The 26160-nt window shown below is 42.8% G+C and overlaps 1 protein-coding gene across 1 annotated transcript; it reads left to right on the forward strand.

Moving 5' to 3' along the window:
• The first annotated feature begins 211 nt into the window (after positions 1 to 211).
• MEIOB (meiosis specific with OB-fold) lies at positions 212 to 24530 on the forward strand. Its single transcript, XM_047098058.1, has 13 exons — positions 212 to 280; positions 1864 to 1921; positions 4283 to 4414; positions 6084 to 6156; positions 8228 to 8423; positions 11570 to 11670; positions 12568 to 12620; positions 12714 to 12809; positions 16026 to 16127; positions 16679 to 16832; positions 19657 to 19840; positions 20554 to 20640; positions 24420 to 24530. Exons 1-13 carry the CDS (start codon positions 212 to 214, stop codon positions 24528 to 24530), a joined length of 1416 nt encoding a protein of 471 aa, XP_046954014.1.
• Positions 24531 to 26160: the final 1630 nt, after the last annotated feature.

A 26160-nucleotide genomic window follows, 5' to 3' on the forward strand; every position in this document is an offset into this window, starting at 1 on the left:
AACTGTAAAAGGACTTTTTGAAACCTGTTTTTTACAGGTTTGATCTGTACTGACTTATGTATCACTGTTAAAATAGAAACTTTTCCCAAAGACTGAATAAAATATCTGAGGCTTTCCTAGACGATTTTTTAAAATCTTGGCACTTTTCATGGTTTTTTCAGTTATTTAATTTATGCATTCAAGTTATGTTTTCTAAAATGTAGGTAGAAGAATGGCCAACTCCTTTGCATCAAAGACCTTCACGGCACTTGCAGATCTGTATCCAAATATGGCTAACCTGGTAGGTTTTAAGATCTAGTGGTTTGGGTCTCTAATGAAACTATTTGGTAACATTATATTCCATCAACATTATTGACTTGACACGTGCTTATATAATTGACAAGATACTCACTGCATCAGTACCATTATTAGATATTAGGTACCCCGAAACCGCTTTGAATTTATGTCAGCGACATGAAAATTAGTCTTTCTTTTGGTCAGAGGGTAGGACATTGTAGGTATGATTAGCAATGGTTCAAAATAATCAAGTTTAGTTGTATTGTTTTAATTAAATATTTACTAACAGCTCCAATTTAGCATAATAAAATTAAAACATTTTTACTCAGCAAGATCTATTCTCTGACCAAACTGTACTTAAGTTATACATTTAAATACTTATCAGTAGGCTCCTTTTATGACCTAAAGGTACACGACAGATACAGTTGTGAAATATGTGAAAATTCATTTTTTACTGAAGGGCTGCAGGGGGAGTCCATCATTTCAAATATACGAAGACTTATTTAGTCAAACAAAATCTAGATGGAATCCTATTATCGTAAGGTAGTCACACCCCCTTACCTTCCCTGCCCTAGCAAATCTGTTGTTTATATCTGGCATTTACAAACCCGGTTTCTTAAAATGGGATTAAATTTACTTGTAACTGTAATAATGTGTAATGAGAAGTTTGTTAATGTTAAAAAATAATTGTTGCTGTTATAGTGTTTCTTGAAAGGTAAGCTATTTGTTAATTTCCTCATCGGTTAGAAAGTTGTACTCGATATTTCCATTAGGTGTATTTTTACAACAAAATTTGGTGAGATCTGCATGCATATGGAATTTAAGAAATAGCAGTGTGTCTAAAAGTAGTGAGACTAGTTAATAGCTCAGCTAGAATGTGGTAGTCTTGAAAGTTTGAACATATTTTAAATGTAACAGATTATTGCAGGCTTAAAATCAGCTGCTAGAATTAGTAATGTAAGTTTAGATTTATCTTTTCAGGAAAACATTTTTATTTCTTAAAGTACTTTTTCAATTTTTCTTTGGTAGTCACTAAAGAGAACGTTAAAATGTTTAGGGAGATGTTAATATCTTTAAGGTTAAGATCTACGACTTCAGAGCATAGATTTATTAGCATTAATATACAAGTTTTGTTACAATCAAATTTATATTACCGTTTAGCGTGTTTGGATTACAAAGCTAAGCAATTTTATGTGGCTTGTTAGAAAGTCCTATATTAAGGAAAGCTTTGAAGACCGTGGCAAATAAAACTGTATATACATGTGTTTTGAATGAATTCAGTAAGAATGGATAGCAATGCGCAGCGACTGCGCTCCACCTAGTGATTGAAAGTAAAGTAGAAACTTGCTAAGTATTAAATGATTATATTTGCAGTGGCAGTTAACTGTCTTATTGCTTCGTACTATTCCTCGTGGAATTGAACATTTATGAAGTTCTTTTAGATGTTTGTCTGGAGTAAATCTATTTAAATGGCTCCTAGTCAAAAATGTTTGTTAGAGCCAGTAAAATATAACAAGTCCATGAAATTAAATTTACCATCTACATCTGTGTTTAATATTTGTCTTCTATAACCCTTTTGTTTTTCAGAAAATAATTGGTATAGTTATTGGGAAAACAGATGTCAAAGGCTTTCCAGACAGAAAAAGCTGAGTTCTGGTTGACTCTTTGCTTCATTTTTCATCAAGTGTGGCTTATGACTGCAACAAAGTATATTTAAGTTATTGAACCTCTCATGCCCATTGAACTCCTTGAGGGCAATGGCCATGCTCTCTATTGTATGGTAAAGTACTTGATTTAAGGCCATATGTGGAAGGACGTTAAAATCATTTTTAATGACATGTACAGCTGTGTGGCCATAGTAAGGACTCTACCTTAACGATCACTCTCAGCCTCAGAGGTGCACATACACAGGTACAGCTAAGACAGAACATGACAAAGGACAGGGGTTTTGAGCACGGATGTGTCATGATAGAGTCGTGTTGAGGGAGAGAAGTCCAGCAGCACATCTGCATGTTTATTCAACCAGACCACCCAGTGGAAAAAATCCATTTTTTGTATGCGGAAAATACAGTTACCTTTGGTTTTAGTGGTTCTCACTGAGTTGTTTGACCTATGTAAAGCTTTTAGGACTATGAAAACATAATCCAAGACTAAAATTAGATTTTCAAAATCAACTCGTTTTCAAACTATTGTAGGTGACACAGAACAATACCATATAAAACGCCAAAACTAGCGACGCATTACTGTTAGCTTTTCAAACGTCAGTGCTGCGTGTTAAAGGTTGCAGTCTGAGTGCTTCTGGACCGCTGGAGGGAGGTCAGAGCTCTCATTAGACAGAAATTTTGTTTGAATCACCTGAGTAATTATGCCTATCTTTTTTTGACTCATGGTAGCTTTCTTTTATTTCATGGAATTAAAAAAAAATTTTTTTTAACGTTTATTTATACTTGAGACAGGGAGAGAGACAGAGCGTGAGTGGGGGAGGGACAGAGAAAGAGGGAGACACAGAATCGGAAGCAGGCTCCAGGCTCCGAGCGCTCAGCTCAGAGCCCGAGGAGGGGCTCGAACTCGCAGACTGTGAGATCTGACCTGAGCCGAAGTCAGACGCTCAACCGACTGAGCCACTCAGGCACCCGTATTTCATGCGGTATTCTTAAGTTTGATGTAAATAATGAAGATGTCATTTTGCACCCATGCTTGCTTACACCTTCACTTATTTCATCATGATTAATTAGATAGAATTATCATTTGAATAGTTTGAGCAAATCCATATATCTGTTTTCTAAGCTCTAAAAGGAATAACTTAAAATACATGAATTAGAAAAATGTCAGTATTTAAACATTTGCTAAAATCACAACAGTGAAATACAATTTTTACCTATCAGACTGTGAGGGTAGAGAGCTGTTCCTGTGGTGTTTGACTACTCTTTATGCGTATATGCACAAAACTCCTTTTGGAGACAAGGCGTGCTTACTGACTTTAAGGAAACATTACACATGTATTAATATGTTTTCACTAAAAATTCAAGCAGTTACAGAAGGTTATATAGTTGAAAAATGAACTTTTTAATTCAGCCCCCAGCTCTTCTGAACCTAGTCTCCTTCCCGAAGGTAAACGCTAATAACAGTTTGGTAGATACCTGTAATTTATACATGAATGTTAGGTTGTATTTAAAAACATTTTTTTTAATGTTTATTTTTTTTTGGGGGGGGTGGGTGTTGGGCAGAGAGAGAGGGAGATAGAATCTGAAGCAGGCTCCAGGCTCCAAATTGTCAGCACACGGCTTGACATGGGGCTGGAACTCAACGAACCAACCATGAGACCGTGACCTGAGCCAAAGTCAGTTGCTTAACTGACTGAGCCACCCAGGTGCCCCACTTTTTAAAAAAAAATTAAAAAAAAAATTGTTTTAGTGAGAGTGAGTTTAGGAGAGGGACAGAGAGAAAATCCCAGGCAGGTTCCACAGCCTGACGCGGGGCTCTATCCCACAACCCTGGGATCTTGACCTGAGCCAAAATCAAGAATTGGTTACTCTACCGTCCGGAGCCACCCAGGCATCCCATGGTTGTATTGCTTTTTTAATCAGCAAAAAAGCAGGGAAGAAATTTTATTTAAGGAGGAAAGGATGTTCCTGCTGACCCCTAGTGGCGCATTTGGTAGCACACATTTATTTATTTGAAGTAATTTAGATCTGAATTATGACTTAGTTTAAAATAATATCAGTAAGAGAGAAATTGCAGAACCTAAGCTACTATCTGTATGGTTCAAGCCTATGTGTCATTTCCCTCGAAATCCACAGATAACTGGGGAAAGAGAACAGAGGGGTCAGTCGTGAGGGGAGTTACCGACTGGCAGCTTTGAGATTCATACAGGCATAACATCGTAGAATTTGTATCTGAAATAATATTTTTACCATGTGTTTGAGTATGTTTGTTATCATAATAATCCTGTTTATTCAAACTTAAGAGTTTTCATTTGAAACATGAAAGCATTGGTTTCCCTTAGATGTTGGATCCGAGAGGTACACTTTCAGTTTTACCATTCGGGACTCACCAGCCCATTTTGTAAATGCAGCGTCCTGGGGCAGCGAAGGCTATATCAGATCTCTTTCTGACAGCTTTAGGATTGGAGAGTGTGGTAAGTGGGCATTGGTTCTTAAACTGTTTCTGTTAGACTGTTATTCCTGTGATGTATTTGAGGGAGTCAAAATAAAACACGGTTCCTAATTCTCAAGAACCTTATCAGAAGGAAGGCGTGCAGCTTTTCATTGCTTGAAATCCATTAATGTGATACTCCCGTATTTTTACCAGGTAGCTTTACGATCTTTGGTTTCTTTCCTTTTTGAGTTTGCGTCAATACCTGTTGTAGCGATAGCCACTTGTCTTTCCGCAAACATGATAAGGCTGCCAGGTAGCTTTTGATAAAACATAATGTTTGAATTTTAATGGGACTTTAAGAAGCTTTGCTTTCAGATTCAAATACCAAGTCTTTGGTATCCTTTGCCCATCCCAGGATCCCTCTGATGGGCCAGTGTACTGTACTAAAAAACAAGGACTCTGGAAACAGATCTGGGTTCAAATCCTGGTTCCAACACTTATTTACATCATGGCTTTGAGGAAATTTCTTAACCTTGTTGAGCCTCAACTATACATTAGTGCCCTGTAGATTCTCGTGAGTGTTAAATGAGGTTGTGCGCCTGGTGTCAGTGCAGAACTTTGTCATCCGCTGGGTGCCAGCTCCAGCCTCGTGCGGGAGACAACACGTACACCAGCCCTCTTTCGTGGTAGGAAAAAAAGGGGAAGAGTAGCGCACATAATTGAACTATTCCTCTCCAGTGCTGCGGCATCCAGCAGGGTACTACGTGTTCCTGTGGCTTAGCACCTACTCGTACATTTATTCCCTTGTCTTGTGAGCTGGCAGCGTTGTTTGTAGTGTCTCTGTAACTGAGTGATAACATGTGGACTCTGAAGGCAGAAAACTGTGCAAACTTCACAGGGCCCAGGACAGTGAGAAACATTTCTTGGATGAATGCCAGTACGTTAGTTATGTGGAGCTCAAGATATATTTTGGTTTTAAACCATATGTGGATGGGTGTGAGGGTGAATGAGATAAGGGATTCTGAAGGCATTAAGGTTGACGATAATGATAAAGCTAAGTAGGATCTCAGTGTGGTGGAGTGAAAAGATTACAAATTTTGGACCAACAAGTGTAAGTCTAGCTCTACTACTTTCTAGATATAAAACCTAAGAAAGTTATTTAACCTCTGTGACTTCTTTATTTGTAAAAAGGGATCATCATGGAGTGGTTGTGTGAGGAATTCGCAAAACGGCACAGAGAGGTCTCATGTAGACCATAATGAGGAAACAGAAGCCCTAAAATGTTAAGTCATAAAGCTGATGAGTTGTGGAACTGAAATCAGGAGGTGGATTTTGTATCGCTCTTTCTGCCCCAAGGCTCTCGTTTCCCAAGGCGACAGTGAATGGGGTGAAGTTCACTTAAAGTATAGGATTTATGGAAGGGCAAGTCATGACCAGATCACATGTTGAGTGTGACTAGTCAACAAAGCAACGTTAAAACAGGTCATCAGTTGGGATTGAAACCCAAAACACAAGAAATGTCATCTGGGATCAAATTGATGGTCAAACCCTGGGCTTCTGTGCCTCACCGTGCGGTAAGAAAAGGACCATGAAGGATGTGTAACACTGACTCAAGTTAGAAATAACATTGTAATGTTCATTGTTAGGAACACCTGTTCTTTATTTATCTAGTTACTCTTCTGTGATAGTATCTTTTCCTCCTCTTGTAGTGATCATTGAAAATCCTCTCATCCAACGAAAGGAATTAGAAAGAGAAGAAAAGTTCAGCCCGGCAACTCCTGGGTAAATATTCCAGCACAGAGTCAACACCTTTGTGCGAGAGTGACCGTCGCTGTTAAGTGCCTGTGCGTCAGGTTAGCAGAGGGCTTAATGAGGGTAGAGGCTTCAGCCTAAAAATTAGAAGTTTAGTTCTTCCTCACAGTATTTACCTTTGATTGTGAAGTAATGGACGTTGATACAGGAGTACATGAAAACTGGCTTTGTTACCTTTATTCTCGTGCTTACATTTAGACAAATTTGACTCTAGTCACATTAAAGCTGAGCAACAGGAAGGAGAGCTAAATCTTGTAAGTCCAGTATATGTGTCATAGCCAAAAGGTACGACTCTGGCTACATGCCTTACTCTCTTAGTTCGTGTTGTCTGGAAGCAGAACCAGGAGGAGCTTTTGTGTGCAGGTGGTGGCTGTCAGGGGCCGCCTGTAACACTAGGGTCAGGGTAGAGCAGAGAGGCGGCTCGACCGGAGCCAGGAGGGAGCTCTGGAACGTGAGTGGCACCCCTGAAGGAAGGGCAGTGGGCTTCGGGCCCCGTGTTCGCAGGCCACTGGCGGCGTTCCATTCCCCGCTGCTGGCATTTCTGATGGAGGACGGTTCTCCAGAGAAAGGTGAGGCTGGTACAGGGCTGTCAGTGGGACTCTGTCCCACTACACACATACCCTCCCCCCTTCCATTCTGTCCTCGCCATATACCAGACCCCAGTTCTCGTTTCTCTTTCCACTTTCTGAACACACTGGGCTCCGTGCACCGACACCACATGCATTTCACTTCCCTCTGCACAGAGCAGTCTCCTCTCATCTGCTTTGGACGCTTGCTCCTTCTCCTCAGTGAAGTGTACACTTGAACGCCACCTCCTTAGGCCTTCTCCGTTTACTTTGTGTTAGTGGCCCTGCCAGTCCCTCGCTGGGACCTCGCCCTTTGCCCTTATCATCATAACCTGCGATCTGAAATGATTTCATTGCTGTCTGTCCCCCACTCATACCTGTGAGCTCCATGAGATCAAAGGTCTTGTCCGTCTTCTTACCACTGTATTCCCTCTGCCTAGACTAGGGTTTGGCACATAATAGCTCTCGGCAGATATTTATGGAATGAACGGATGAATGGATGGAGGGAGGGTCAGGAGGAAGAGCATTTTTGGTAGAGGGAACAAGCATGAAACCTCCTGGCATTTTCCAGAACAATTAATAGTAGGTTGAAGCATAGGAAACTGTTGCTATTTGACTATATTTGGTCTAAAAACTAGTGCGGGTGCAGGTGTACGTGTCACTCTCATCATCTAGTATCTGATGTGGCTGGAATACAGGGCAAGGGCAGGGAGCAGTGGGAGGGAAAGCTGGAGAGAAGAGCAGAGAAACCTCACAGGCAGCTCTGCCTGCCTGCCTACCAACTTCATTCTCTGGCGATGGCTAGCCCAGAAGGTCTTTGAGCTGGGAAAGAATATGTTCATATTTGTGGTCAAGGAACATCACTTCAGCTACCTGAGCGGGGAAGGAAGCTTAGGAGACAAAGCAGTAGTTGGGGCGAGAAGTGATAAGATAAAACCCTGCAGAAGTAGGGGGGGTATGGGAAGAGGGCCTGGGTTAGAGGGCTGGACAGAGGCTCCCGGAAGGGACTTGGGAGTTGATTGGCTGCATGGGGAGCGCACCTCAATTCAAGTTCAGTATGTAGATGTTGGGCATCTATTCCACAGAGAGCATCATTGGAGGAAGTCTGTGCACGGTCCTGATGCAGGCAGGGCAGGGGGTGTCAAGAGATGGCAATGATGGGACACCCCCACCGACATTTTACAGTACTTTTATGCCCCTCTTTCACAGAGAACAAAACAGAAGCTCAGAGTTTTGGGCAAGGTCAGAAACTCGTATGCTTACAACTCGGGCACGGATTGGTCATCAGAACATTTTCTTAATGAAAATACATTTTAGACAAAAAATATTGTACAACATTTTTCACTGTTTCTGAGGGTATAAATTGTCTTGATATAGTCTAAGTCACAAGCAAAAAGATAATTTAATGTGAACCTGGAAATATTTTTCTACTAGAAAGTCACTTGATTTTAACTATTTGTGTGTTTACAATTTAGCAACTGTAAACTATTGCTCAGTGAGAATCACTCCACCGTAAAAGTTTGTTCCAGTTATGAAGTGGACACCAAGCTCCTTGCTCTGATATACTTACCTATTAAAGACTCTCGTGATTACTATTCACTGGGTGATATTGTTGCAAATGGACACAGTCTGGATGGAAAGATTATTAACGTGCTTGCAGCTGTGAGGTCGGTGAGTTAAAGCCTCAACAAAGCCAACCTCTCTTTGGCAGGGAGTCCTATCACTGCATTTCTGTTTGGAAAGTATTAACCAGTTGGAGTAAATTTTCTTGATCCATAGTCACTTGAATTCAGAAAATGGTACACGTTCTCATCAACATCAAAGTAGCATTTTATCTGTGAGTGAGTAGCAAAAGAAAATCATATTTGAGTGTGAAATGCAGCACACCCATAAATGATCTACTAACTGTACGAGAGCTTTTCATACTTGGCTTAAATAAAGACACGAATGGAAAGGGTAAATTCATTGACTTGAAGATCTGCAGGAAGTCTCCTGAAGGAGTGGAAGTTGGAAAACTCATGTCGTCCATTCGTGTGTGTGCTCGTGATATCCTGAGATGGGGGTGAGAATATCCACTGTGTGGCCGGTCTGTGACCTAATGCAGGCATCGTGGGGGGCTGCGGAGCCCCTCACCAACGGCACATCATCATCTCTCTCTCTCACAGTTGCTGCAGTGAGTTTCAAACTGTTGGTCAGACTAGTCACTTGGCAGGCATTTAGAGGGAGATCTCAAAAGTAAGGTTTCAGGGCCCCTGGGTGGCTCAGTGAGTTAAGCATCTGACTCTTGATCTCAGCTCAGGTCATAATCTCAGGGTCATGAGTTTAAGCTACTCTGTGCTGGGTGTGAAGCCTACCAAAAAAAAAAAAAAAAGTTTCACTAAAAAAAGCTCACGAAGAAGATGAAAGGAGCAAGACCAATTCCTCAGTATATATAGTGATGATAGTCAAAGACCATATATGTGTATGTATATGTATATGTATATGTATGTGTATGTGTATGTGTATGTGTATGTGTATGTGTATATGTATATGTATATATATGAAATAGCCCTGGGTATTGAAGATAATGTAGATAATGTTGTAAGTAATTGCTCATTGCTTTTCTGTATTAAATGACAGGGTTGATTCTCCCTGTTGACAGACCTGTGATGGTGAAGCCACGTCTGCTTTGCTGTCCACCTTAGCCCCAGCCTAGCACAGTGCCTGCCACATAGTGAGCCCTCGATATAATTCAGATCAGAGGAATAAATACCCTATATGAAAATATTGAAAAACAGAAGCGGTGCCTTGGTGGCTCAGTCAGTTAAGCATCCGACTTTGGCTCAGGTCATGATCTCACAGCTCCTGAGTTCAAGCCCCGCGTCAGGCTCTGTGCTGACAGCTCAGAGCCTGGAGCCTGCTTTCGATTCTGTCTCCCTCTCTCTGCCCCTGCCCCTGCCCCTGCCCCACTCATGCTCTGTCTCTCTCTCTCAAAAACAAATAAACATTTAAAAAATTTTTTTAAATTGGAGAGATCCCTTTCTGGGCAATTTATCTTGTTAAAAAAATTTTTTTTTCAATGTTTACTTATTTTTGAGAGAGAGAGAGACAGACAGACAGAGAGAGGGAGACACAGAATCTGAAGCAGGCTCCAGGCTCCAAGCTGTCAGCGCAGAGCCCAACACAGGGCTTGAACTTATGAACCCTGAGATCATGACCTGAGCCTAAGTCAGACCTTTAACCAATTGAGCCACCCAGGCGCCCTGGGCAATTTTAGCTTCTTAGGTAAAGGCGAAATATGATCTCAATTTCCCTGCAATTCCATATAATGCCATTATATTACAATGTAGTAAGAATTCTCTAAAACTCAGTATCGAGTATAAACAGAAGCCTGCAACAGCTTTTCCTGCTTAACCGCCGTGGGTCTGGTACTCTCTTTTCTGGGATGATGTTACCTCTTTGTTTTCCCATTCTTTCTTCTGCCATTTTGCTTCCATCCCTCTTTCATTTCCTTTTCTTCACATTTTTGTTTAACCCTTTCTCTCTTCTCTCTTACCTCTTTCTCTTCACTTTAGAGGCCTTTTCCTGCAATTCTCTCGTGTGCTGTGGTGCGGCAGACCTCTGTCCTCCTCAGGCTGTGCTTTCCTCCGACTTTCCTTCTAGATCCTGCTCTATTGCTGGCAGCTGTGTCTTTCCTCAGCTCCTTCCCCCGGAGCTCAGCCCTGCCGGGAGATGCAGTGGTGACAGTAGCTTAAGGAGCAGCTGGCTGGCCGCCCATGCTTGGGCCACTGCTGTGCGGCTGTCAGAGGGGCCTGCTCTTAAATTTGAGAACTCCCTGGGGGGACAGAAGGGCCCCTGAGCTTACCTCCACTTCCGTGATCTTCTTCTCCGCAATGTGGGTCAAATGAGATGGGGGTCAAAGTGCCCTCCCATACGTCCCTCATTTGGTCCTCACCACCTTATCCCTATGGAGGCGGCAAAGAAGGCATTGATACCATACCTGTGCTAGCAAGAAGAGGTTGCTGAGGCCTTGGAAGACTGAGCTCATTCAGTCACTTATACTCCATGCCAGGCTCTGAGCCAAGCCACGGGGATCACAGGGTGTTGAAAATATACTTTCTATCCTCAGTGAGTCCACCTAGATGCCACCCAGGGGCTTGTCTTGGAGCATGGTTTTTGACATGTTGAAAACATCCCATAGTCTTAAAGCACATATTTCTGTGTCTCTCTTTAATCAAAGTGTGTAACTTATAACTTCAGCTAAATATACCTAGTTTAGATAAAAGATGTTAAAAAAATTTTTTTTAATGTTTGCTTATTTTTGAGAGCGGGGGGAGAGGGAGGGGCAGAGAGCGGGAGACTCAGAATCTGAAGCAGGCTCCAGGCTCTGAGCTGTCAGCACGGAGCCTGATGTGGGGCTCAAACTCCCGAACGGTGAGATCATGACCTGAACCGAAGCCGGACGTTTAACTGACTGAGCCACCCAGGCACCCCAGAAGATGCTTTCTAAAACTGTGTGTGTGCACCCCAGAAGATGCTTTCTAAAACTGTGTGTGTGTGTGTGTGTGTGTGTGTGTGTGTGTGTATGTGTGTGAGAGAGAGAGACAGAGACAGAGAGACAGAGAGAGAGAGAATCCCAAGCAGGCTGCACTGAGCCATTCAGATGACCCCTAGATAGAAGATTCTTTTAAAATCACCAAGTATATAGTAGTGATTCTTTCTATTTTGATATTTTAATTTGATATTTAAAAGATAAAGATTTGAGTACTTCCATTAACAAACATTTAAGTACCTCTACAACTATAGGTGAAGAGTAATTATTTCCTTCAATTCCTAAGGTTGGAGAACCAAAATACTTTACAACTTCAGACCGAAGAAAAGGCCAGAGGTGTGAGGTGAAACTCTATGATGAGACGGAGTCTTCTTTTACAATGACATGGTAACCTCCCACCTCTGTTCCAAACTGAAATCCCTGCTGTTATCACCAAGACAGAATGCTTTTGTTTCACCAAAAAGATGATGGATTTCATAGTAGGAGAGGGGTAATGACTGGAGAGAAATAATTATTGGAGACTTTGCTCTTGTACATTGACTTGTTACACTCTGTGCTGTAAGATTAACTTAAAATGAGATCTGTAGGCAGCACGGGATTGTTTAGATGGACTCCACTGTGACTGGTTCATTCTTGTTCTCTGCTTTATAACAAACAATGATTTATTTGGTCCCATTGGTAATAAACCAGCCAGATTTTCCCTGATTGCCTGGGTAGCGTCCTGGAGTCAGGCTGTGGGAAGATGGTAGAAAAGCAAGTGTTGTCCCAGGCTGCACCTGGGGCACCGTAGGGTAGGACGTGGCATTATCTAGACACCAGAAGCCAGGGCACCAAAAAAAAAAAAAAAAAAAAAAAAAAACCACAAAAACCATTAATGTGAAACAGGCCTTCAACCCATCAGGTCTCCTGAACAGTTTATCCAATGTGGGAGCCCCCTCTTAATGGTCTGACAGAGAGACTTTAAAGGCTTTCAATTTGTAGTGACTCAGTTCTAACTCGCCTGGAGTGACCTAAGTAGTGGGCAAAGATGGAATTGATGGGGCAGAAGTTGTTAAAGATGAATAGTATCAAAGGAATGATTTATCACGCAGTTGTTAAATGCTTTGTGAAATAGACCGTGTGTCCTGCAAAATGCAGGAGAAGCCAGCATCCTTAACTTGTGCCTTGATAACTTGGGGAATCGTTAACTCCAGCCATTAGGACATTCTTTTTTTGGTAAATAAAGTGGTCACTGCCAGTTTTCCCTAATGTATTTGACTTTTGTTTCTTTTTAAAAATATGCAGTTGGGATAATGAATCTATTCTAGTTGCACAGAGCTGGATGCCACGAGAAACAGGTATGATACTGTGATGCTTGTGTTCACTGTTTGTCATTTTTTATACCCCCCCCACACATAATAATTTTAAAATGGCTTTTTCCCCCTAAACAGTAATATTTGCCTCAGATGTAAGAATAAGTTTTGACAAATTTCGGAACTGCATGACAGCAACAGTAATCTCAAAAACCATTATTACAACTAATCCAGGTAAAAGGCTATCTGAAATTTCTTATCCCTTTGGAAATGTCTGTCTGACACATTTCAGTATTTGTGCAGTATATTTAAGAATGAAAACAGTGCTTGGATTTCATTTGAATTAAAAGTGAAAACTGCTTTATCTGCTTTACATCTATATTTCTTAAATTTGCAGCAAGCTGTCTCTTTGCTGTCTTTACTAAAGAAATGTGAAAACTAGATTCATTTTTAGAGCATCATCCCTTGTAATCATTTCTGAGAGATCAATGCTATTGATCGGATTACCTAAATTTCTGTTTTAAAAATAAATTCAGTTTTACTATATTCAAATAATTTCATACTGGAGTACTGAGAACATATACATAGTATCATTAGTTCATAGCATGAATGAAATACCCCTAAGGCCCACAGGCGTGGATGTTGAAAGCAGTCACAGTTTATTCCAGCATGCAGTCTGGGGAGCGGGATCTGGGGAGACGTGAGGGGTTGGTGCCTTTAAGGACCCTCAGAGCACTTTGTACTGCAGATAGAATGCTTAGCCTGGCACCAGAGCCGGAATGACCCTTCACAATCTCAGGAAGATGTAAATACGACAGCCTTCCCTCTCGAACAGCAGCTCACTCTGCCGGCCACTAACAGAGCATCGACACTGACCGGGAATTACAAAGCAATTTTCTGTCTTTGAGCAAACCATTAGCAGAATTTTTTAAAGTATGACCTAAAGCGACAAGACTCTGTTGTCTCCGTAAGTGCACTGGACCTTGCACATCTGCCCAGGGACGCCGTGTCCCTGAAAGTGGTGTCGTGGAAGGTGACGTGATGTGCCCTGGCTTGCCTTCGTTGAGATCTCATCTGCTGTGCACATGCTGTGTGCCAGGAATTCTCCTGGGGTCCAGTGACAAAACACAAATGTCTCTGCCCGCGTGATGCTCACGGTCTAGCAGGAGAGAGAGATAAGAAACAACAAAGATAACACATCTGTGGGTTATGAAGTATTTAAGAAGAAAAAGAGGAATGGGGTCAGGAGGGGCCAGAATGACATGGTGGGTATAGGGAAGGTTGGCCTCCTTGGGAAGGTGACATTTGAGCAGAGACGTGGTGAGGCAGTGAGAGGGTTAACCACAGGAAAGAGCGCCAGGCAAAGGAGTAGCCAGTGCAAAGGCCCAGAGGCTGGACGGAGCCTGCTTGTGGGTGGAACAGCAAGGAGGCCAGTGTGGCTGCAGCTGACGGAGCACAGGCAGGAGGAGGTGTCAAGGTCAGAGGGGAGGGTGGGTCTCAAGAAGGCTTTATAGGCTAATGAGAGGTCATAGGGAAGGGGAACCAGGTCAGGATTTGGAGCCGAGGGTGGAATTTTCTATGAACTAAAAGGATCGCTCTATCTGCTTTTTATAAACCGATGGTGGCACAACTGTGATCTATTGTCAACATTTAAGACAAGACTGCACTCTTTGGTTCCTTTTCTTTCCATTTCTTTCCTTGAGAGGAATACTATGGTTTATTATTTTTTAATAATTTATCAATATTAATAGTTTTAATAGTATTATATAGAGTAATGTCAATGATTAAGAAATCTCCATCCTTTAAGGGTAAATTAGGCCTGGGAAAATTTCTAAAAGACATTTGGGTTTGTCTGTTGGAAAAGGTTATCAAGCTCATTAGGACAAAACTCAAAGCTAAGTTAATGAGACACATATTCAATGGATGTTGTCTATTTGGTTCTGAAAACAGATGCAAAGGTGAAATGTCAAAGTGTTTGAGCAATGCCAGCATCACCTGTATTGATGCTGTGAATAGACAGTGAAGAGACACCTGTTTCTCAAAGAGAAAAGGAGAGTACTCAGGAGGGTGTGTGAATTTTCATGTGCATATTTCAAAAAAAATTTCAATGTTTGTTTGTTTTGAGACAGATAGAACATGAGCAGGGGAGGGGCAGAGAGAGAGGGAGACACAGAATCTGAAGCAGGCTCCAGGCTCTGAGCCGTCAGCACAGAGCCTGACGCAGGGCTCAAACTCACGAACCACAAGATCATGACCTGGGCTGAAGTAGGTCACTTAACCAACTCAGCCACCCAGGCGTGCCTCATGTGCATATTTAATCACCCTTATTTCTAATTTCCTGGGCTATACCAGCCAAGTAGAAATTAAAAACCTCTACTGGCTTAAACTGTCATCCTAGCTTTGCTTATGGCTTTCTCTGCCCTGTGAGTGTCCACCACACAGGCCTGAGAACCTTGTCGTCGGCAGGGATCTTCATAGCCACACCTGCAGGGGGGGTAGGGGGTGGGGGTGGGGGGTCGTGGTTGGATTTCTGTGACCCCGGTCCAGCCCCTGCCCCTGTCTCCAGTGCCACAGTTCCGTCCGTGGTTCTGAAACATGCATTCATTCACTCACTCACTTACAAATATCTGTTGAATGCCTTTTATTTGCCAAGCACTGAGATGACGTGAGTCCTTTCTGGAACAAGGCCGGACACGATGGATGGATGGTCAGATGAGTGAAAGGACAGTCCCTATACTGGGTATGAGAGCCTCAGGGCTGGAAAGGCAGAAGCCCTGCTCACAAGGAATTTCAGGATGGTTCTGTGAAAGCTCAGTGATAGGACTCCTGGTTGAACAGGAGCGAAGGAGAAGTGCCTGCCTCTGCCCCGGGGCTCAGTGGGGAGGGGCCCCCGCAATGGCAGGTCTACAGAGTGTTGGAGTCGGTCAGGGAGGGCTGAAAGGCCGTCAGGTGTTGGAGGTTGGGGGCTTGGGCTGAAGGTGTCGGGGTCACATGGAAACCTTCTGGTACACGTTCTGACTATTCCTGAGAATACTTGTATTCCAAGTCGAGGAACAAGACTTTCAAATAAACTTAAAAATTTTTTTCTGATCAGAAAAGAAATGCATATAAAATTCAGAAAATACTAAAAGCAAAAAGGGAAAACGACACCTATACTCCTACTATTTTACAAGAGAATCATTTCTTTGATACATACTCTTCCAGATAACCTTGCATATCTGTGTGTGTGTGTGTGTATTTAATTTAAAGGAAATTGTTCCACATAGTTTTGTAAGCTGCCCTTTAACAATGTCTGGTCTACATCTCTTCACTGAATAGACTGCTGATGGCTGCACAATATCCTATTTATGTTTTCATATGCCTTTACTTATTGAAAATCATTTTGGGTCACTTGCAGTTATCTAAAAAGTGATCCATTGTTTTTCATTTATTGTGCATTTTCGATTTAAGATACACCAGAAGCTAACATCCTGTTGAATTTTATAAGAGAGAATAAAGAAACAAATCCTCTGGATGGTGAAATCGACAGTTATCTGAAAGATTCCATAAGTTGTAAGCGACCTTTAAATGTTATTTGGATTTTTAAAAGGAAGTACTTTGTTTTACACAGTAAAAGATACCATATTCTTATTCTGTAACTGCTATATTTCCACTTTCTCAAAGGTTGTATAAAACTTTTAGAGGTTTCTAAAACCTTTTGCCAATCTCATGGGAGCTACAAACTTGAGTTGACTGTCTTTTTCTTACTTTTAAGAATTATTTATGTATGTAGATAGGAGTCCTTTTTATCCTCTAAGGTTGCTAGCATGCCCCACTCTGAGGCTTGCCTTCCCACGCTTTTACTGGTGTCTTCTGATGACCAGAAAGTCTTCAATGAAATAAAATGAATTAAAATTGCCATTCTTTTCCTTTTTTTTTTGCTTTTTTTTGTTGTTATGTCCATTTATATAATCAGGTTTAATATAGCAGATATAATAATTTTTCTGTTACTTAACTGAGACTGTTACACGTTCTCATTTGAACTTTATAGTTTTTCTATTTGGATATAATCTTTCGGAGTTCTTCGAATACATAGAGAGCTGTTAATTACTTTTTATTTTTAGTAAATGCAATAGTTGATGTCTATACAGTTGAACAATTAAAGGTAAAAGCTTTGAAGAATGAAGGGAAAGCTGACCCTTTCTACGGGATTCTTTATGCTCACATTTCTACACTGAACATTGATGGTGCAACCACAACTGTCGTTCGACGCCGATGGTAAGCAGACCTATTACTGTCAGCAAAGTCATTCTTGTAAGAAATAAAGACCAACTAACGTCAATAAATTTTAAGCCCTACGAAAGTTAAAGATATTCTTTGAAATAACAGTGGTTATATATTTGAACGAAAGGTATAAATGAATAACCCATACTTAAATTTCCAAGACAGACTACTTAGATTGAAAGATTATAATTGCCTTAAATTTTTTTTAATGTTTATTTACTTTGGAGAGAGAGAGAGAGTGAGTGAATGAGTGGGGAGCAGAGAGAGAGGGAGACACAGAATCCCACGCAGGCTCCAGGCTCTGAGCACAGTGCCTGACGTGGGGCTCGAACTCACAAGCCGCGAGATCATGACCTCAACTGAAGTCAGATGCTTAACCAACTGAGCCACCCACGTGCCCCAATAATTGCCTTTAAAAAAAGATTTTAAGTAATCCCTATACCCAGTGTGGGGCTCAAACCCATAATCCTGAGGTCAAGAGTGGCACACTCCACTAACTGAGCCAGCCAGGTGCCCCTATAACTGCCTTTAAACAAAAAGTTCCTTTTTTTTAAGAGTCTCATGCTCTACCGACTGAGCTAGCCGGGCAAAAATTTCCTTTTTTTAAAATATTTATTTTTGAGAGAGAGGTAGAGCATGCAAAAATGGAGGCGGAGCAGAGAGAGGAGGGCAGAGGCTCCAAAGCGGGCTCTGTGCTGAGAGCTCAGCCCAACACGGGGCGCAGACCCGCAAACTGTGAGATCATGACCTGAGCTGAAGTCAGACCGCTCAACCAACCCAGCCACCCAGGCGCCCAAGCTTTCTCTCTCTCTCTCTCTCTTTTTTAATGTTTATTTATTTTGAGAGAGAGAGAGAGAGAGCAAGGGAGAGAGGCAGGGAGAGAGGGAGAGAGAATCCAGCAGTCTCCATGCTCAGTGTGATGTGGGGCTCCATTCATGACCATGAGATCATGACCGAGCCAAAATCAAGAGTCAGCTGCTTAACCGACTGAGCCACTCAGGTGCCCCTATAATTGTCTTTTAAGGTAAAATTTGATTTGCTGTGTTTCTGTAGTCACAAAATAAAAAGATATAATACTGCCAGAAACTTCGAACTGAGATGACAAGTGACAGCATTTAAAATTTTTCCTTGTTTATTTTTGAGAGAGAGAGAGCACATGTGCATACCCACAAATGGGGGAGGGGCAGGGCAAAGGAGAGACAGAATCCCAAGCAGGCTCCACACCCTCAGCACAGAGCCCGACTTGGGACTCAAACTCACAAACCGTGAGGTCACAACCTGAGTCTAGATCAAGAGTCAGACACTCAACAGACGGTGCCACTCAGATGCCCTTAGCATTTAAAAAAAAATTCTTTTCAGCTGTGGGCGCCTGAGTGGCTCAGTCGGTTAAGCATCTGACTTCAGCTCAGGTCATGATCTCATGGTTCATGAGCTCGAGCCCTACTTCTCTGTGTCTCTGCTCCTTGTGGTATTTCTCTCTCTCTCTCTCTCTCTCTCTCTCTCTCTCCCTCCCTCCCTCCCTCCCTCCCTCTCTCCTTTCTGCCCTCCCTCGTCTCTCTCTCTTAAAAAAAATTATTTTCAGCCACATGGTAAATATGATTTCTAGCCTCTCCTAGGTCAAAGTTATTGTACAAAAGCAAACCCCAGTAGATTTAATAATCTTAGCCAAAAGATGCTTAGCAAGAAACATCTAGGACGTTACTATGAATTTTTGTAATTGAAAATTTTATTGAGATAGTTGTAGACTCACATGGAGTTGTAAGAACTAATAAAGAGAATCCATGGATACTTTCTCCACTTCCCTCCGATGGTAACATTTTATGAAACTATAGTATTACATCGTAGCCAGGGTATTGATATTAATTCAATCTGATGATTTTTATTCAAATTTCACCAGACTGACATGCAGTCATTTGTGTGTGTGTGTGTGAAGTTCTATGTGGTTTTATTACATGTGTAGCTTTGTGTATCTACCACCACAGTCAGGATACTGATCTATGGATTTTAAAAACATTTTATGATTTGGTATTAAAGTTGAAAAAAAACCAGTGTGGAGGTGGCAATGTATGTCAGGTGTTTACTTTTTGAAAAATATTTTTCAAAAACTTTTTGAAAATTTTAATGTCTTTCTCATTTTTTCCTACATCTTTAATATTGATACGTGAGGAAAAGCATCTGAAATTTAGCTTAAAAGTGATACGTGCCCAGACAAGAAAGCACCGTCTTCAGATCGCCCCTCCACTTGAGAAACTTGTCGGTCTTTCTGTTCCACGTGGCTAAAGCAGACTGCTCCAAACATATGGAACAGCCTGTAATTCCCCTAAAGAGAGAAGAGTGGGCTCCTGGCAGTACTGACAGCATTCAGGGTGTGAACTTGACCACCCCTAGGATTTTTCTGTCAACATGTGGAGGCCTAGTACAGAAGCATCATGTGAGCATTTGTCGAACCCGGGCTTTCCGGGGACAGGGCATGATCCTTGCCCTCAGCGCCCTGAGCCAGGGAGACTAGACGGACGTACCTGCAGTGTCAAGGAATAGGCCGTGACAGATTTCCAGGGCTGAGAGCCGGTCCTGCCGCTGTCTGCAGAAGGGAGGGGGTGAAGGAGCCCCAGCAGGGGGATGCAGGGCAGTGGAAAATGGGATTGACCGCAAATTGTGGTGTTGCCTGCTTCGCCCGTCCGTCTGGCATTGCACTGCTCTAAGGGCTCCAGAAGTCCTTACTCTGCTTTAGACTTTTAAGGGAACGTGGTTCTTCAGCTAGAGATCAGGTTGGTCATTTACGCCCTCACCTGTTATCACTGTCTTTGTTTCTTTTCAGCTCGGGCTGTGGATACGTTATGAAGGAAGCATCCGGCACCTGCCCTACTTGCCACCGAGATTCTTTGGAACTTAAATCTGTTTTTCTCAGCTTCCACTTGCTAATTGATGTCACTGACCACACAGGCACCCTCCATGCCTGCAGCCTCACGGGAGGTGTTGCAGAGGAGACTTTAGGCTGCACGGTAAGTAGCAGAAAGGAACGTGTGTTTAGAAATAATTCCAGATTGAATTCTCTTCCCCCGAACATAGGTTATTTCAGTGGACATTTGATAGAAATTAAGTCATTAATAAAGAGGTCTGGGGGAAAAAATCAGTCTTGATGGAAACACACATTGCTTTAGTGAAGAAATAATTGCACGTTTGCCAATCACCGCTGTCTTGCTGCTGGGAATAGTGTTGGAGGCTGTTGGCTGCAGTGGAGAAAGACCTTCTCTGTCTGTAGTCACAGTGGGCAGAACAGCGCATTGGGGGGTGCCGATCGGTGGTGAGACAGAAGGAGGGTTTGGCGACGCGCCACGACCAGCTGCGCAAAGTGAGCCCGATGCAGTCAGCGCACACGGTGGCCTCCATCGGGATGGCAGCAGATATTTAGGGGCGTGTGGGCTTGATGACAGGCATGTGTTTTCTATGGTGAGAACCCGCTCCTGAAGTTTACCATTAAACCTCGGCCCCAAGCGGTTTCTAGTTTGTGAAGGGGAGTTTTCTGGACTGAGCCACCTGACTCCCTTCAGGGGTTTCCTTCAGAGCCTTTCTGACCTCTCCTCCATTTAGAGAATTGAGCTGTCACTTGTGTGAATAAAATCCCAGTCAAGTGAGCAAAGTGAAGCTCCACATTGCTGTCAAGATGAGTTATTTATACAGACTTCGGAAATGTGTGTTTGATCGTTTTAACCAGGTGAATGAGTTTCTTACAATGACGGATGAACAGAAAACAGCGCTGAAGTGGCAATTTCTTCTGGAGAGAAGCAAACTTTACTTAAAAGTTAGTATATTTTACAGTACTATGTTACTCTGTATATTCAAGTAATAAGAAAATCCTAGAGTAAGACCTAGAAAGTTCGGGAATTTGTTATTTTTAATGCCCAATTCCACATGTGCAGAAGGACTTGGCTACTGTGGAAACAATGCAAGTCATCTGTTGTTTTGTTTTTTTTTTTCCCGTAAAGTATAAAGGGACTCCACAGGACACCAAAGAAATAGACCAGCAAGGGGTGCCTGGCTGGCTCAGTCGGTGGAGGGTGGGATTCTTCATCTCAGGGTTGTGAGTTCAAGGCCCACGTTGGGTGTAGAGATTACTTAAAAATAGGATCTTTAAAAGAAAGAGAGAAAGAAATAGACCAACAAAGACACTATATGTAAGGTTAACTCCAAGGCAGTGCGCTGGGCTGTCAAAGCTGGTCCTCGCCCTGCCCCACCTGTGTGGCAGTGCCCCTCAATTCAGTAAGCAGAACTGGATGGCACGGTCACATGCGTGGGTGCGGGGGGCTACACAGTCTCCGGGTTTGAACTCTAATCCCGCCACTCAGCCTCTGTGACCCTCTAAAACGCTGTGGTCCTGCTGCTCTAACCAGAGCAGGGCCTCAGCATTGGGGGGAGGGGGTGGTGTCACAGAATCTTAGTATTCAAGGGGAAAGGGGACTGAGACAAACTCCTGTTGTTTTGCAAATGCGGAAAATGGGACCAAGAAATACTGCTACTTGTGCCAGGTCACAGGTGAGATAGGGCTGCAGCCTACGTGACTCCTCTCCTTCTGCCAGTCTGAAAAGTTTTCTCCTTCACACTCTTCAAAGTTTTTAAGCTCCTCTTTCAGAGAATTATATCTGTCTGTATTTACTGCACGAGGACGTAACATCGAGAACAACCTAAAACACGTTCATGAGCACACATTCCTTTAACAGTCTGCAATGTCGTCATCTCATGTTCCATAGCCTCTGGAAAACCACCGTGTGTTCTGTGGAAGAATGAGAATAAAAAGGCCAACCGCGTCTTAGTATAATCACGGAAGTAGTTGTGATCTCACAGAGACTCTAAAATAGTCTTTGAGAACACTGCATCTCCACCAGCCCAGCCTCAGAAGCAGGTGTTCCCATTTTCCAGTGGCTTCTTTCCTTGTGGCCTCAAGCATATCCGAGTGGGTTACCGACATGGAGTTACCTATGGTCTCACTGATATTTCTAGGACCTTGCTTTGAGACTTCTTCATTGCTAGGCCTAAGGGGGAAATTGCAAGGATATGCTGTGTCTCTTCCACCATTAGCATGGGTCCATGTGAATACTGTCCGTTCCCAACTCAGAACATACTCAGATCTATGACCGACTTTGTTTTCCCTCCAAATATGAGGTGCAAGTTGCTAATGAATTTGATCAATTTAAATTCATGGCAAGTTACTTGCAGTTTTCCTAACTCAATTCAAACATACCAATACATTGCTCTCAAGTAAATATTGTACCTTCCCAAAGAATATTTTTAAAAAGTATTTAAGTCAGATTGAACAAAGATTTTAAGCAGATATAAAATGGTCATATCACAGGGCCACCTGGGTGGTTCAGTCAGTTAGGTGGCCCATTTTGGCTCAGGTCGTGATCTCATGGTCTGTGAGTTCAAGTCCCGTGTTGATCTCTGTGCTGACAGCTCAGAACCTGGAGCCTGCTTGGGATTCTGTGTCTCCCCCTCTCTCTGCCCCTTCCCTGCTCACTCTCTGTCTGTCTCTCAGAAATAAACTAAAAAGTTAAAATGATCATAATACAAAATGTAATAAAGATCTTGGGGCGCCTGGATGGCTCAGTCGGTTAAGCGGCCGACTTCGGCTCAGGTCATGATCTCACGGTCCGTAAGTTCGAGCCCCGCGTCGGGCTCTGTGCTGACCGCTCAGAGCCTGGAGCCTGCTTCAGATTCTGTGTCTCCCTCTCTCTGTGACCCTCCCTCGTTCATGCTCTGTCTCTCTCTGTCTCAAAAATAAATAAACATTAAAAAAAAACTAAAAAAAATGTAATAAAGATCTTGAGAATCAAATACAATTTATCAATTATTTTAAATCAGTTAAAAAATGACAAAAAGTATTGTTGTACAGATGGGATATTTTGTATATGCATATTTCAATTAAAAATAGGGGTGCCTGCGGGGGCTTAGTCGGTTGAGTGTCCAACTCTTGATTTTGGCTCAGGTCATGAGCTCATGGTTCGTGAGATCGGGCCCCACACACTGGCTTCCGCGCTGAGTGTGGAGCCTGCTTGGGATTCTCTCTGTCCCTCTGCCCCTGCCTCTCTCTCTCTCTGTCTCTCTCTCTCTCTGTCTCTCTCTCTCCTTCAAAACAAACAAACAAAACTATGGCTACTTCAAATGGTTTAGTTGGAGGGATTTCAAAAGAAGGTATTTTAATGTTTTAAAACACATGGTGATATTACTACAGGTCCTTTTAAGTCTGATGTTAGTGTCAAATGATTTCCAAAAAGGGTAAAGCCATGACTGTCATACAAAAATAAAATGAACACATCACAGATTTAATTCAATTCATTCGTTAGTGAAGAAACCAGGAATGTGTCCTCCCTGAATGAATTCAGAGGAGAACCGGGAGAAGAGGCATAAAGGCAGGCTACCAGCAGTGCTGAAGCGGGCTTCTGTGCACCTGCAGAGTGGTCCTTCTGCAGGGCAGAGTGGTCGAGTCCTCACCCAGATGGAGTTTATCTGGATTTCTCCGAGCGGGACCACTATTTGCTTCACTATCTGTTTCCTGCAACTTAAAAACCGCTCCATCAAGGCCCTGAAAAGTGCTGCCGAATGAGGCAGCTCCAGCGCTCCGGCCAGCCGCACCCCGACTGGGGGAGGGGGGTGGGGACGCTCCATGGGAAGGTGCCCACGGAGCTTCGTTGCCCAGTTCAGTCTCGCAGTGTTTCCTGCCAGGAGTCTTTTCCTAGTAGTCTTTGAAAGTAAACCAGCTAGCTGATGTGCCCTTCTGCCCTGCGTTAAATAAAATGTTGGTGAAGGTGCTTTATTGTCAGAAGGGAGACGTTGTTATCAATAAAGCACATCACCACGTCCCCATAGCCTGACAGATTAGGTCGCCACCACGGGTTAACATCTGTCACAGCTGCTGGCTTGACACACTTTATTTTATGCATGATTGTACGCATGTAACCTCTGCACCCAATGTGGGGCTTGAACTCATGACACTGAGATCAAGAGGTACATGCTCCACTGACTGAGCCAGCCGGGTGCCCCTTGAAGACACTTTAAACCCTTCTTTTTGTTAAGTACTGGATTTGAAACTCCAATTTTCCTACCAAAGAGAAATGTCATGAAACAAATAACATAGATTTTTACAAAATCAGCATCAGGAGCCACATCTGTAATTTCTCTCCAAACTGGCCCTGGGACCGGGACTCTCTCAGGTGTATGCTCACACCTGCAGAACAGCTCGTCGCGGCTCTCTTGTGCTCACTGGTTTTCAACTTTATATATGTGGTGGTTTTTATTTTTTTTATTATTTTTTATTTTTTTTAATGTTTATTTATTTTTGAGACAGAGAGAGACAGAGCATAAACAGGGGAGGGGCAGAGAGAGGGGGAGACACAGAATCCGAAACAGGCTCCAGGCTCTGAGCTGTCAGCACAGAGCCCGATATGGGGCTCGAACTCACGGACCGCGAGATCATGACCTGAGCCGAAGTCGGACGCTTAACCGACCAAGCCACCCAGGCGCCCCTATACGTGGTGGTTTTTAAAGTTAACTCTCTCTCTCTCTCTCTCTCTTTTCTCCCTGCAGTTCTTTTTATCACATAGAGCAAGGGGTGGACTGAGAGTTAGCGTGCTCTCGTGTAAGCTTGCAGACCCTACTGAGGCAAGCAAGAACTTGTCTGGACAAGGAAATACTTAAAACAGGGTATTTTAAACTCTGAACAAGGATATGAGCTTGGACTCCCTGGAAAGTGGAAAACGAGTTTGAAGATTATGGATGAAATTGTATTTTGTTCAAATGTGGTAAAAATGTTTCTATAAATTGTTATTATGTTACCTTCTGGAGTTGGTTGAGAGGGGTGAATCTTAAAATCTCTCATACAACCCAGCTCCTTTGTCAGAAGTCCTTTTCTTCCAGCTTTGCCCAAGTTGGAAAACGTTTGCATGAATTAATAAACAAGTTTAATCTTCCCCACAGATATGAATGATTTCTTTTTTTTTTTTTTTTAATTTACATCCAAGTTAGCATGTAGTGCAACAATGATTTCAGGAGTAGATTCCTTGGTGCCCCTTCCCCATTTAGCCCATCCCCCCCCAACCCCTCCAGTAACCCTCTGTTTGTTTTCCATATTTAAGAGTCTCTTCTCTTTTGTCCCCTCCCTGTTTTGATATTATTTTTGCTTCCCTTCTCTTATGTTAATCTGTTTTGTGTCTTTTTAAAAAAATTTTTTTAACGTTTATTTATTTTTGAGACAGAGAGAGACAGAGCATGAACGAAGGAGGGTCACAGAGAGAGGGAGACACAGAATCTGAAGCAGGCTCCAGGCTCTGAGCGGTCAGCACAGAGCCCGACGCGGGGCTCAAACTCACGGACCGCGAGATCATGACCTGAGACGAAGTCGGCCGCTCAACCGACCGAGCCACCCAGGCGCCCCTGTTTTGTGTCTTAAAGTCCTCACATGAGTGAAGTCCTATGCTATCTGTCTTTCTCTGACTAATTTCACTTAGCGTAATACCCTCCAGATCCATCCACGTAGTTGAAAATGGCAAGATATCATTCTTTTTCATTGCCAATATATGAGTGTATTGATATACGAGTATCGATAATACTCCATCGTATAAATATGCCCCATCTTCTTTATCCATTCATCCAGCGATGGACATTTGGGCTCTTTCCATACGTTGGCTGTTGATAGTGCTGCTGTCAACGTAGGGGTGCATGTGTCTCTTCGAAACAGCACACCTGTATCCCGTGGATAAATGCCTCGTAGTGCCACTGCTAAGTCGTACGGTAGTTCTATTTTTAGTTTTTTGAGGAACCTCCATACTGTTTTCCAGAGCGGCTGCACCAGCTTGCATTGCCACCAACAATGCAAAAGAGATCCTCTTTCTCCGCATCCTCGCCAACATCTGTTGTTGCCTGAGTTGTTCATTTTAGCCACTCTGACAGGTGTGAGGTGGTATCTCACTGTGGTTTTGATTTGTATTTCCCTGATGACTGATGTTGCACATTTTTTCATGTGTCGGTTGGCCATCTGGATGTCTTCTTTGGAGAAGTGTCTATTTGTGTCTTTTGCCCATTTCTTCACTGGATTATTTGTTTTTTGGGTGTTGAGTTTGATAAGTGCTTTACAGATTTTGTATACTAACCCTTTATCTGATATGTCATTTGCAAATATCTTCTCCCATTCTGTCGGTTGCCTTTTAGTTTTGCTGACTGACTCCTTCACTGTGCAGAAGCTTTTTATTTTGATGAGGTCCCAGTAGTTCATTTTTGCTTTTGTTTCCCTTGCCTCTGGAGATGTGTTGCGTAAGAAGTTGCTGCAGCC

This window comes from Lynx rufus, unplaced genomic scaffold (genome assembly GCF_022079265.1).
Source record: "Lynx rufus isolate CCGP_SWC_20201006 ecotype Redwood Valley unplaced genomic scaffold, mLynRuf1.p SCAF_43, whole genome shotgun sequence".
Lineage (NCBI taxonomy): Eukaryota > Metazoa > Chordata > Mammalia > Carnivora > Felidae > Lynx > Lynx rufus.